General features: G+C 45.6%; 1 protein-coding gene across 1 annotated transcript in view; it reads right to left on the bottom strand.

The window, feature by feature from the left end:
- Positions 1-271: 271 nt before the first annotated feature.
- The window catches only part of LOC140716550 (class I histocompatibility antigen, F10 alpha chain-like), a 34,195-nt gene continuing 22,448 nt past the window's right edge, over positions 272-12,018 (bottom strand). Inside the window, exons 3-9 of the mRNA XM_073029372.1 lie at positions 8,804-9,076; positions 8,254-8,517; positions 7,864-7,962; positions 7,510-7,536; positions 6,896-6,943; positions 5,859-6,340; positions 272-951 (exon numbers count right to left, since the gene is read on the bottom strand). Of these exons, the coding sequence (XP_072885473.1) occupies positions 6,897-6,943; positions 7,510-7,536; positions 7,864-7,962; positions 8,254-8,517; positions 8,804-9,076 (710 nt within the window). The 3' untranslated portion in view covers positions 272-951; positions 5,859-6,340; position 6,896. The remainder of the gene's footprint in view (positions 952-5,858; positions 6,341-6,895; positions 6,944-7,509; positions 7,537-7,863; positions 7,963-8,253; positions 8,518-8,803; positions 9,077-12,018) is intronic.

The raw sequence follows: 12,018 nt of genomic DNA, 5'->3' as shown, positions 1-12,018 counted from the left end.
CAACATTACAGTCCAGCTACTGCAGTGAATCAGCAAATTATCAGCACGAAGATCAAAACCTAAATTTTAGTTTATCCCAAGAATATCATTAATCAGCCAGAGTTCCAGGATTACACTCTGTTCCCATAGATTTCTTCATCAATATCCTGCTGTGAACAGAATTTCCTGCAGAGGGGGAAAGAGGTGAGCAGAGATGGTGATAGAATGAGGTGTTATGTACACTGTAATGGGTTAAAAGAACCAGCAGAAATGGAACACACCTGGAGCCTGGTTTTGCTGTTGACAAACACTATTTTATTAGTAACTACATACTATAGTAACATAAAACCAGATAAATCAAACAGGTTAGCAGAGTTTATACATATATAGGTGTGTAAATATAAAACACAAACTTCTTCAAGATTAGGTGGTAAGGGATACAGTCTTACGATGGTAGGAAAACAAAGTCAGTTCAGTTTGTGAAATTGAGTTGAGTAGAATTGAGGAGAGAGGTGATTTGTTATCCAAGCAAGCCGATGCCGATGATCTTTCCGTTGTCCTCCGAATCCTTTAAAGCCACCGAATGTGACCATACTAAGGGTATCGTCTTCATGTGGTAAAGCTATCAACCCAGGCAAGGGTTAAACACACTAAAAGCTTTCCACCAGTCACATCTTTTCCACACTGCGAGAGCCACTGATTGATTGTCCCGAGTGATCCTCAAAACCCACCCTTCTGTGGGCACTCAAAGCTCATCCAGTGTTTGTGTGTGTCTGAGAGAAAGCCAGCTGACCTTGTATTTATCCAAAATATGCTGAGCACCAGCTGTCCATTATATAGCTCTGCCCTTCTATCACCATTGTGACTCACGAGCTGCTCGGTGCCCCCTCTCTGAATCTGCTGCACACTCTCTCTCTCCCTTTAAAGGCACAGTCCATAATGAATAACTTAGGATATCATCACACCTCCCTCCTTTTGGGAAAAATTTTGATCAAGGAGCAAACTTGAAACAATACATGTGTAATTATCAGGTAACACAGCTAAAGTGTATACAAATTTTAACTTAACATCAGGATAAACAATCTGCTATAATGTTGTCAGTACCTTTTATATGTTTTATTTCCATGTCACATTCTTGCAAGATCAGACTCCAGTTTAGTAACCTTCTATTCTTATCCTTCATCTTACTCAGAAACACTAATGCAGTGGTCCCCAAACTCCAGGCCATGGACTGATACTGGGCCGCGAAGCATGAGGGGTGCAGCGGTAGCCGAAATGCACCCAGTACATCTTTAAGAAAAAAGCCGAAATAAACAAGTTAATTAATTAGGTGCCGCCCAGCAGGTAAACGTCAGCCCAGTTCAGAGGCGATTGCTGATTTCACTTGCTCTACACAATCGGCAGTCGCCTCTGATCTGGGCTGACATTTACCTGCCGGGTGGCACCTAATTAATTAGCTTGTTTATTTTGGCTTTTTTCTTAAAGATGTGCTGGGTGCATACCGGCTACCGCTGCACCCCTGCATGCTTCGCGGCCCGGAGGTTGGGGACCACTGCACTAATGGATTATGATCAGTGTAAACCACAAGTGGTTTCTGTGCAGGACAAACATATTTGCAACATCAAAATGTTGCAAAGCCAGAATGAGTGATAGCAACTCCTTTTCAACAGTGGAATAATTCTTCCGGTGCTCATTAAATTTCTTTGAGAAATAAGCTACAGGATGTTCAATGTCATCATCACCCTTTTGTAACAATACTGCCCCGGCAGCTTCGTCACTAGCGTCTACCGCTATAGAAAAGGGTTTCGTAAAATCAGGTGCTTTGAGCACAGGGTGATAACACAAAATAGTTTTCAGTCGTTGAAATGTCTCCTGGCAAAGCTCACTCCATACAAATCTTTCACTCTTCCCTATTAGTTTCGTTAGGGGGAGAGCGATATCCGCGAAGCTTTTACAAAACTTGCAGTAGTACCCCAACCATTCCTAAAAACCTTCTCAAAGCTTTCTTGCCCATCGGAACGGGAACCTCAGCAATAGCTTGAACCTTGGCCTGCACAGGAGCCAGTTGGCCCTGGCCTACTACATAGCCAAGTTAAGTAATGGTGGCACAGCCAAATTCACTTTTAGTGAGGTTGACAGTAAGATTGGTCTTGGAAAGCCTGTCAAACAGCTTCTCTACTGCCGAGATATGCTCTTTCCACGTGTCACTCCATTCAACCAAATCATCAATATAAGCCCCTGTTTTTTTCTAATCCTCGAATTACAGAATTCATCATTCTTTGGAATGTCCCTGGAGCATTTTTCATTCCAAAGGGTAAAACATTATACTCATACAGTCCAGATGGTTACAAATGCTGAAATTTCTTGGGCCCTTTCCATCAAGGGAACACATCAGTATCCTTTTAACAGGTCAATCTTTGTAAGGTATTTAGCCTTTCCCACCTTATCAATACAGTCATCCGCTCTAGAAATAGGATAAGCATCTGTCTTGGTCACTGCAGTAACCTTCCTGTAACCAGTACATAATCTCATGCTGCCATCCAGATTAGGCACAATAACGCAGGGCGACACCCAGTCTGAGGTAGATGGCCTAATGATAGGGTTTGTCAGCATGTACCCAATTTCTTGTTCAGCCATTTTACTCTTTTCTAAATTCATCCTGTAGGGATGTTGCCTAATTAGGTCAACTTGACCTACAATTATGTCATGCACGGCAGCTGTGCATTGTTTTGGAACGTCAGGGAACAAATCCACATATTTGCTAATTAACCCCTTCAATTGATTTTGCTGGTCAGGCTCCAGATGATGGACTTTGCTGTCAACGTTTTCCAAAGCAACAGAATTCCTGAGCCTTGTTGGGACTACACTTAGTTTGTTAAAATTATCTGGTACCTCATTACCAGTCTCCATGACTCCACTTGTTTTCATAACAGTACTCACAGGTGCTGTCTTTGAGTTATAACAAGGCTTTATCATATTAATGTGTACCACTTGAGTGGCCTTCCTTCGGTCCTAACAACATAATTCAAAGAGTCTATTTTTTTAATTATCTGGTACGGTCCACTAAATTTTGCTTGGAGTGGGTTAGTCAAAAGTGGGAACAGAACCAGAACCTTATCTCCAACATGAAATATCTGTTCTCTAGCTTTCCTGTCATACCAGACCTTCATTTTCCCCTGAGAGTTCTGCAAATTCTGCTTTGCAAGGTCACAAATCTCTGAATTCCAAAACATAACTGAGCATGCTTATACATACCTCCTGATTAGACCACTGCTCTCTGAGTAAAGTTAAGGGTCCTCTAGCCCTGTGACCGAAAACAAGTTCAAACAAAGCTTCTTGAATTGAGTCTCTGACAGCTAACAAAAGTAATTACACACCTTCATCCCAGTCTTTTCCATTTTCCCCACAATCTGTTTTAATCATTGTCTTAACAATGGAATGAAACCTCTCCAAGGCTCCTTGGGACTCTGGGTGATACGCAGATGATACAATTTGCTTAGCTCCCAGTTCACCAACTATCTGCTGGAACAACCCTGAAGTGAAGTCACTGACTTGGTCAGATTGAATCTCTCTGGACAGATCAACCAGAGTAAAAAAACTTGATGAGTGCTCTCATCACAGTTTTAGCCTTAATATTTCGGAGAGGAATCGCTTTGGGGAACCTAGATCCAGCACACATAATGGTTAACACATACTGATGGCCAGCTGCAGTCTTTGACAATGGGCCAACACAATCCACTATGACTTTGGAAAAAGGTTCACCAAAAGCAGGTATTGGCCGAAGTGGGGCTACTGGGATTGTCTGATTAGGTTTCCCCACAACTTGGAAACATGGAAAATAGAAAAGTCTCTGCTAAATCATCATGATCTGAACCCGTTTTGGCTATTATGGGCATCAGAATTCCCCTGCCCTGAACTATCTGCATCAGCAGACTTTTTAGACATGCTTTGGGTTACTGTGCATGTGGGGTAAATATCAGTATCCATGTGTGGGTCGTCAGCATCAGGTTTGCTCGTTAGCTGCACTTCTGAATAAACATCCACACCTGCAAGGTCATTACCAAGCAATACATCAACATTGTCTATCAGTAATTCAGATTGTACCCCTAACTTAATGGGTCTTGATACCAAGTCACATTTCAAAATTACCTTACGCAAAGGCATGGCCTCAGTCCCCTTTCCAATACCTTTGATAATATTTACTTCATCAGTTTTGGTCTCATCACTGAATTCCAAATCACTGTCCAATATTAGTGACTGAGAAGCGCCAGTTTCTCACCAGATTCTCACTGGAACCAGGGTTGACCCCTCCTTTACAGACACAAACCCATTTGAGATAAACTGCTCAAATCCCTCTTGAATTCGGTCAGACCCCTCCTTCCTTAGCGGTGTCTCAACCCACTAACACATTCATTTGGAATTGTCTCCTTTTCTTTTCCTTTTTCCCTTTTCAGAACAAAACAATTAGACGCCACATGACCAGACTTCTTACAAAAGTGACACATAAAACAGGAAAGTTCTCCTTTTGACTGCTTTTCTTCCTCCTTACTTTTGTCACTAGTTCGTGACTTACCTTCTGGTTTAACCTGTGGGTTATCTCTGATACTCTTTCAGTAACTCTTACTCCAGGAAAACTTAACCTTATGGGTTAAGGCGAACTCGTCTACTAACCTAGCAGATGGTGTAAGGGTCGCAACCTCTTTCTCATCTAAGTATGTCCTTATTTCAGCAGGGACGCAGCTTTTAAACTCTTCAATCAAAATCAACTCTCTTAAGTTGTTAAAAGTCTCATTCGTCCCTTTTGAGGTACACCAACGATTGAAGAACACCTGTTTCTCATGGGCAAACTCTAAATACATTTGGTCCCAATGTCTCCAGAACCAACTCGTAAACCTTAAGCACAGCATCTTTCACTGTGTCATAATCACTGGCCTCTGCAAGAGACAGGGCAGAATACGCTTGCTGAGCCTTCCCCTTAATCACACTTTGTAGCACAACAGCCCACTCATCCCTCAGCCATTTCCGATTCTGGACCACTTTTTCAAAATGTAGGAAATATCTATCAACTTTGGCTTCATCAAATGGAGGTACCAACTTAATTTCTTGGTTAGCATTAAACAGTACAACCAGCTCATTACCATGGCCTGGCACTTGACCTGTTCGCTGCAATCTTTCCCTCTCAAACTCTCTCTGTTGTTTTGCCTCTTCCCTCTGTTTTTCTGCCTCTCTAGCCAGATACTGCCTCTTTTTTTCTGCTTTGTCAGCCCCGAGCTGTTTTAATTGCAACCCTCTCTAATTTAAGTCTAACTTCATTTGTTCCAGTAGTAACTGGATCTCCTCTTTATCTACAGGAAATCTCTTTAACACCTCCTCATCAAATTACTTCATAAAAATATAGTATTTAACTATTTTCCTTTGAATTTCTACCTTTGTCATACCCTTCTTTAATTCTGTAAGTTTCAGTTCTTTCACAATGTCCTGCAATTCATCCTTTCTAGCTTTCTTCAAAGCCACAGAGTCAGGCGATGCCAGAAAATGCCTAACATCCATTTCTGCTGCTTTTCCACTCAAACAAATCAAAAGGGATTTTCCCGAATCAGATCAAGCCCCCAACAATTTTAGAATGGCTCCAAACAATTTGTTCAGAACCCGGACACAGGCCCCAATTTTGTTATGTACCCTGTAACGGGTTAAAAGAACCAGCAGAAATGGAACACACCTGGAGTCTAGTTTTGCTGTTAACAAACACTATTTTATTAGTAACTACATACTATAGTAACATAAAACCAGATAAATCAAACAGGTTAGCAGAGTTTATGCATATATAGGTGTGTAAATATAAAACACAAACTTCTTCAAGATTAGGTGGTAAAGGATACAGTCTTACGATGGTAGGAAAACAAAGTCAGTTCAGTTTGTGAAATTGAGTTGAGTAGAATTGAGGAGAGAGAGAGAGGTGATTTGTTATCCAAGCAAGCCGATGCCGATTATCTTTCCGTTGTCCTCCGAATCCTTTAAAGTCACTGAATATGACCACACTAAGGGTACCGTCTTCATGTGGTAAAGCTATCAATCCAGGCAAGGGTTAAACACACTGAAAGCTTTCCACCAGTCACATCTTTTCCACACTGTGAGAGCCACTGATTGTTTCTCCCGAGTGATCCTCAAAACCCACCCTTCTGTGGGCACTCAAAGCTCATCCAGTGTTTGTGTGTGTCTGAGAGAAAGCCAGCTGACCTTGTATTTATCCAAAATATGCTGAGCACCAGCTGTCCATTATATAGCTCTGCCCTTCTATCACCATAGCGACTCACAAGCTGCTCGGTGCCCCCTCTCTGAATCAGCTGCACACTCTCTCGCTCTGTAAAGGCAGAGTTTTTAATGAATAACTTAGGATATCGTCACAGAGGCATCAGCAGTAAACCTCCCCAACACTGACAATCAAACCTACTAAAACCACCCCCTCCACCCAACACCGGGAATAATGTCCAGTGATTCCAATTCCCAACAAGCAGTACAGCATAATCTATACATTAAACCCATTCCCCACCACATCACAGCCATAACACATCCTACAAAACCCATCTCCCCCACCACCATAAATCACCCACAACACCCCAATACCCCAAACTCCCCCTAGCTCTCCTTCCCACCCCACCACAAAACACTGAACAACCACAGGAAAGCAGCAATACCAATGACAAACCATGAAAACTGGGCACAAGATCCCTGGAATGGCGCTGAGCAGGAGGCCATTCCCAGGGTGAGGTGCTGTGGGGACTGGTTACAGCCCATCCCACAGTTCTGGTTCCAGACCGGAGTTTCTCAGTGCCCAGACTGTGCTGTAATGACCAGCTCCAGCTCCAGTAACGAGCTGGGAAGCCCAGCGTTGACCAGTGCCCAACACGGTTCCTACCTCAGGCCATGGCAGGGGAGTTGGAGGAGGATTCTCCTTTGTCAGAAGCTGTGAATGGAAGGACAGGCAGGAAAACATTTATTACCAATGCAGAGCAGACTCGGAGAAACAAAGACAGCCACATGCAACATGATACACCATTGCACAAATACGGGTATGTATGGATAATCTCCCTCTGCCAGTCCCTATCTTTGTAGACACCCCCTTAGTTTCACTGTCTCTTCCTCTCCATGTCTTCCTCTCTCTTTTCCTGCCTCCTTATCTTTCTCTGTCTCTGTTCATCTCCCTCCCACCCTCTCCATCTCTCTGTCATCCCCTTTTTCTCTCTCTCCTACATGCCCCATCACTGTCTGTCTCATTGTATCTCTCTCTGCCTTTTCCTGTTTAACTCTTGCTCTTTGATCTCTGTCCATCCCTTCCTCTATGCCGGTCAATGTCTCTTTCATTGTGTCCATCTCCCTCTTTCTCTCTGTCCATCTCTCTACTACTTTACCACTCTCTGTCCTTCACTCTATAGTGCTCACACACATGTGGAACCCTTGCTCTGTTGACGAGACACAGCGAACATGAACAATGTAACAAAACCATCCAGCTGTGATTTACAGTGAACTTACTTGCAGTTGGATTGTAGCCATTGTCCCCTGTTTTAAAACACAGAGACAGTCAGTGAGAAAGGTTCCATATCCCCAGCATATAACCAGATAGATTCAGTATCTGCCCAGTAAATCTCAAACAAACAGTACTCAAGGTACAAGTTGTGGAAGGAGACACATCCAACAGGATCAGTTTGGCCCCAACTCATTCTAAGGCCATGAAACTCAACAAAGCTGATGTGTGACAGAGTGGTCAGTAGGAAGTTTGGGAGCAAGCAAGGGTGCTGGGATGGGATTTGCTGAGGAATGCCAGAAGGACACACCCTGCCCAAGCCCCCTTCCCCAGGGGGACAGTCCAACTCCCTCCAGTCCTACCTCTCTTTTTGTAGGCAACACCAACAGCGATGATGACCACCACCACCAGGACCACAACTATAGCGATGATCCAGGTTGGGCTGGAGTTGGGCTTCGGACCTGTTGGTAATTCATAGAAACAGTATCACATCAGTGACAGAAACAGGGATAACCCTGATTCTCCCTTCACCAACCCCACCCACACCCTCCCATCCCACAGAGAGAGACCAACCATCCTGTCTTAGAATCAGTGATTCCTCCCTCTGGCCTCTCCTGGGCCTGAGGTCAACAGTGACCCCTCACTGTGCTCTTGGACCAGAGGTCAACAGTGTCCCATCCTTGGGCCAGTGGACATCCAAGCCCCCTCCCTCTCACCGCCCGTGTACCACCCCACCAGTGAGCGTCTCTTACCCAGGAACAAGACGATGGGCTCGGGGAGACCCCGGTGTTCCACCCGACAGGAGAACTCTGCAGTGTCCGTGGGCTCCACCTGCACCGTCCTGGTCAGCTGGTAGGTGTTGTCGTGATTGGGGAGGATCCCGTGGGAATGGGTCTCCTCCAGAGTCTGGCCGTCCCGCAGAATAGTCACGTCGATGGACTGAGGGTAGAAGCCAGTGGCCACACAGGAGAGGTGGCCGCCATCCTTGGAGGCGGTGAACGAGACTTCGGGGGGATCTGGGGGTGGGAGAGGAGGCAGTGAGTGGGGGCAGAAAGGGGGCAAAAGAGGAGGAGGGTGATAGGAGATGGCAAAGGTGGAGAGAAAAAGGAGAGGTAGAGAGGAGGGAGAGGAGGCGGCAGGGCAGGGGGTAGAGAGGAGATGGCGAGGGGGGTAGAGGAGATGGGTGGAAGGGGGGTAGAGGAGACGGTTGAAAGGGGGTTAGAGGAGATGGGTGGAAGGGGGTCACAGGTGAGCTTGGGGGGATCACTCCCAGACACACATTCCCGACCCCCCCCAACTCACTGGGCCCCAGGTGACTCTCCCCGGCCTTGACATATCTCTTCACCGCATCGATGCACTCCTGATCCAGGTATTCCTTATTGTACTGGATCCCGGCCGTGTTCCGGTCCCACTCGTCCTTAGTGATCTGACCCCAGGGCACAGGGGTCACCCACACCATCCGGTCCTTGTCGAAGCTGATGAAGTCTGACCCATCCCAGCCAAACTGCCAGAACCCGATGGTGGTCCCATCATCGTGAAGCTCACAGCCGACCATAAACTGGAAAATGTGAATCCCTGGAACAACCCGGGGTGAGGAGGCACATCCACATCTGTCCAATATGGCTCAAATCACAACCCCACAATCCCGACAGTTACCCCCATCACCCCCATAATCCCCACAGTTATCCGTCACCCCCACAATCTCCAGAGTTTCCCCGTTTCACCCACAGTTACATCATCCCAACAATCCCCACAGGTATTCCCATCCCCCCACAATACCCATAGTTATCCCTGTCTCCCCACAATCCTGTTACCCCATACTCCCCCACAAACCCCACAGTTCCCCTGTACCCCTACAATCCCCAGTCAACCACACCCCTCCACAATCCCCAGTCACCCCTACCCCCTTACAATCCCCAGTATCCCACCCCAGTTTCACCCACCCCCAACAATCCCCAGTTACCTCTTACCCAAACCCCAGTTACCCTGTATCTCCACGAACCTGTTACACCAAAACCCTATAGATACCCTGTACCCCCCACAATCATCCCTACACCACCACAATCACCAGTACCCCCACCCCCAGTTTCACCCACCCTCCCACAATCTCCAGTTACCCCTTACCCCAGAACTACAGTTACCCCATACCCTCTACGAACCCATTACCCCAAACCCCCCACAAACCCGTTACCCTGCACCCCCCACAAACCTGTTACACCATAGCCACTACAAATGCCAGTTACCCCATACCCCCACAATCCCATCACCCCTAACCCCCCAGAATCCCCAGTAACCCCACACCCACAATCCCCAGTTTCACCCGTCCCCCCACAATTGTGTCCCCAAACAACACCGTTACCCCCCACAAACCCCAATACCCACAGTTACCCCATCTCCACCACAATCCCCCAGTTACTATCAACCCCACAATCCGGTTACCCCATCCACCTACAATCCCTATAGTTATCCCATCCACCTACAACCCCTAGTTACCCCATTACCCCAATACCCAGTTATCCTACCCCAGTTTCACCTGCCTGCCCACAATTCCATTACCCCATCCCCCACAATCCCCATATTTACCCCGTCACCCCCACAGTCACCCCGTCACTCCCACAGTTATCCATGTTCCCTGAAATCCGTTACTCGGTTCCCCCCAATCCCCAGTTATCCCATCCCCCACAACATCCCCACCGTTAACGTCACCCCACAGTCAACCCCACCCCCACAATCACCACAGATACCCTCCATGTGGAGAAAAGGGTTAATAAGCTATGTGACTAGGGTCCAAGAGACTGCAAATACCCTTGTGTGCAGAGAACGCTAGGTGTTAATTCTTGCGAGATAAGGTACGAGTCAAATCTGCTGTGACCAGAGAAACAGAAACCAATGTGCTGAGCTCTGCAAGATAGTTTAACTTGGAACTACTCTTTTTAGTGAATGGTAATATATTGTTAGAGTGGTAATACTCCTATACAATGATTGGATATATTATACAGGTGTCCCCGTTTTTCGAACATTTGCTCTACGACACCTCGCTGTTACGAAAGACCTACATTAGTTACCTGTTTTCACTAACAGAGATGTTTTCACTGTTACGAAATAAGGCAGTGTGCGATAAAAGGCAGCGCGCGCGCCGAGCAGCCAAGCTCCTCCCCCGGAACTGCATTCTAACCGGCATTGCTTAAACACGTGCCTGTGAGCATCTGTGCTTTATATCGATTTATTTTGTGCATCCGTTAGCAAGATGATTTCTAAGGTATCGGAAGAGCCTAAAAGAGTGTGTAAAGGTGTTACACTTAGTGTAAAACTAGACAATAATAAAGCGTTTCGATCGGGTGAACAAAGTAAGGATATAGTGAGTTTGACTAAGGGTTTGTGGAAGTTGACGAAGATGATGTTGAAGAGGTTTTGCCATCCCATGACCAAGAACTGAGAGATGAAGAGCTGGTAAAGTGGAAAGGATAAGAATTGAAGCCGAACGCAGTAGCGAACAGCCTGAAAGTGAAGTTGTCCAGGAACTGAACGTGAAGCAATTGCGTGAGATTTTCGCTGGGATTAACAATGCTCCAGTGATTGCAGAAAAGTATCTTTAATTTTGAAAGGGTACATAGGTTTAGGGCCTATTTGCAGGATGGTTTGAGTGCTTACAGAGAACTATGATAGAAAAATGCGTGAGGCTAAGCAGTCAAGCATACTGTCGTTTTTCAAGCCTTCCACATCAGCCACAGCAGACAACGAAACTCGACCTTCAACATCGAGGCAGGCAGACATAGAAGAAGGTGACCTGCCTGCTCTGATGGAAACAGACGACGATGAGATGACACCCCAGTCTCCTCTACCTCCCACCACCCCAACCTCCGACGACTCAGCCTAACACACCATCATCAGTGTCCTCACTGTCTTCCTGATTCCAGTAAGTGAAACTACACTAAATACATTATATCTACTTTATATAGGCTGTGTATTTTTATGTGTTATTTGGTAGCTTCATAGCTTAAAAGTTATTGGAAAGAGTGTTTCTGCCGGGAGCGCTTGCGCCGTGTGTTTTTACCGCGAGTGCTGCCGAGAGCTCTTGCGTTAGATTTTCGCTGCGGTTGTCAGTGCTGCAATAATTGCAGAAAAGTATTCCTACATTATATAGGCTGTGTATTTATCAGATCATTCCTGCTTTTACTATATGTTACTGTTACTCTAGGTTTTGTGTGTTATTTGGCATGATTAGGTAGGTTATTTTTTGGGTCTGCGAACGCTCACAAATTTTTTCCATATAAATAAATGGTAATTTCTTCTTCACTTTACAACATTCCATCTTACGAACCATTTCATAGGAATGCTCTACCTTCGAATAGCGGGGGAAACCTGTAATAAGTCTGCTGTTACTATGCTGAACAGGATAAAAGGATGCTATAGAGTCAGGTTAAATTTCTATGTGTTCCAGCGCATGTAGGGGTGAAGGGGAATGAGAAGGTGGATGAGTTGGCAAAGAGGGCATTAAAGAAAGAAAATATTGAAAT

This window comes from Hemitrygon akajei, chromosome 2 (assembly GCF_048418815.1).
Source record: "Hemitrygon akajei chromosome 2, sHemAka1.3, whole genome shotgun sequence".
Taxonomy (NCBI): Eukaryota; Metazoa; Chordata; class Chondrichthyes; order Myliobatiformes; family Dasyatidae; genus Hemitrygon; species Hemitrygon akajei.
The sequence above is the reverse complement of the archived record's forward strand: the minus strand, read 5'-3'. Positions and strand labels throughout refer to the sequence as shown.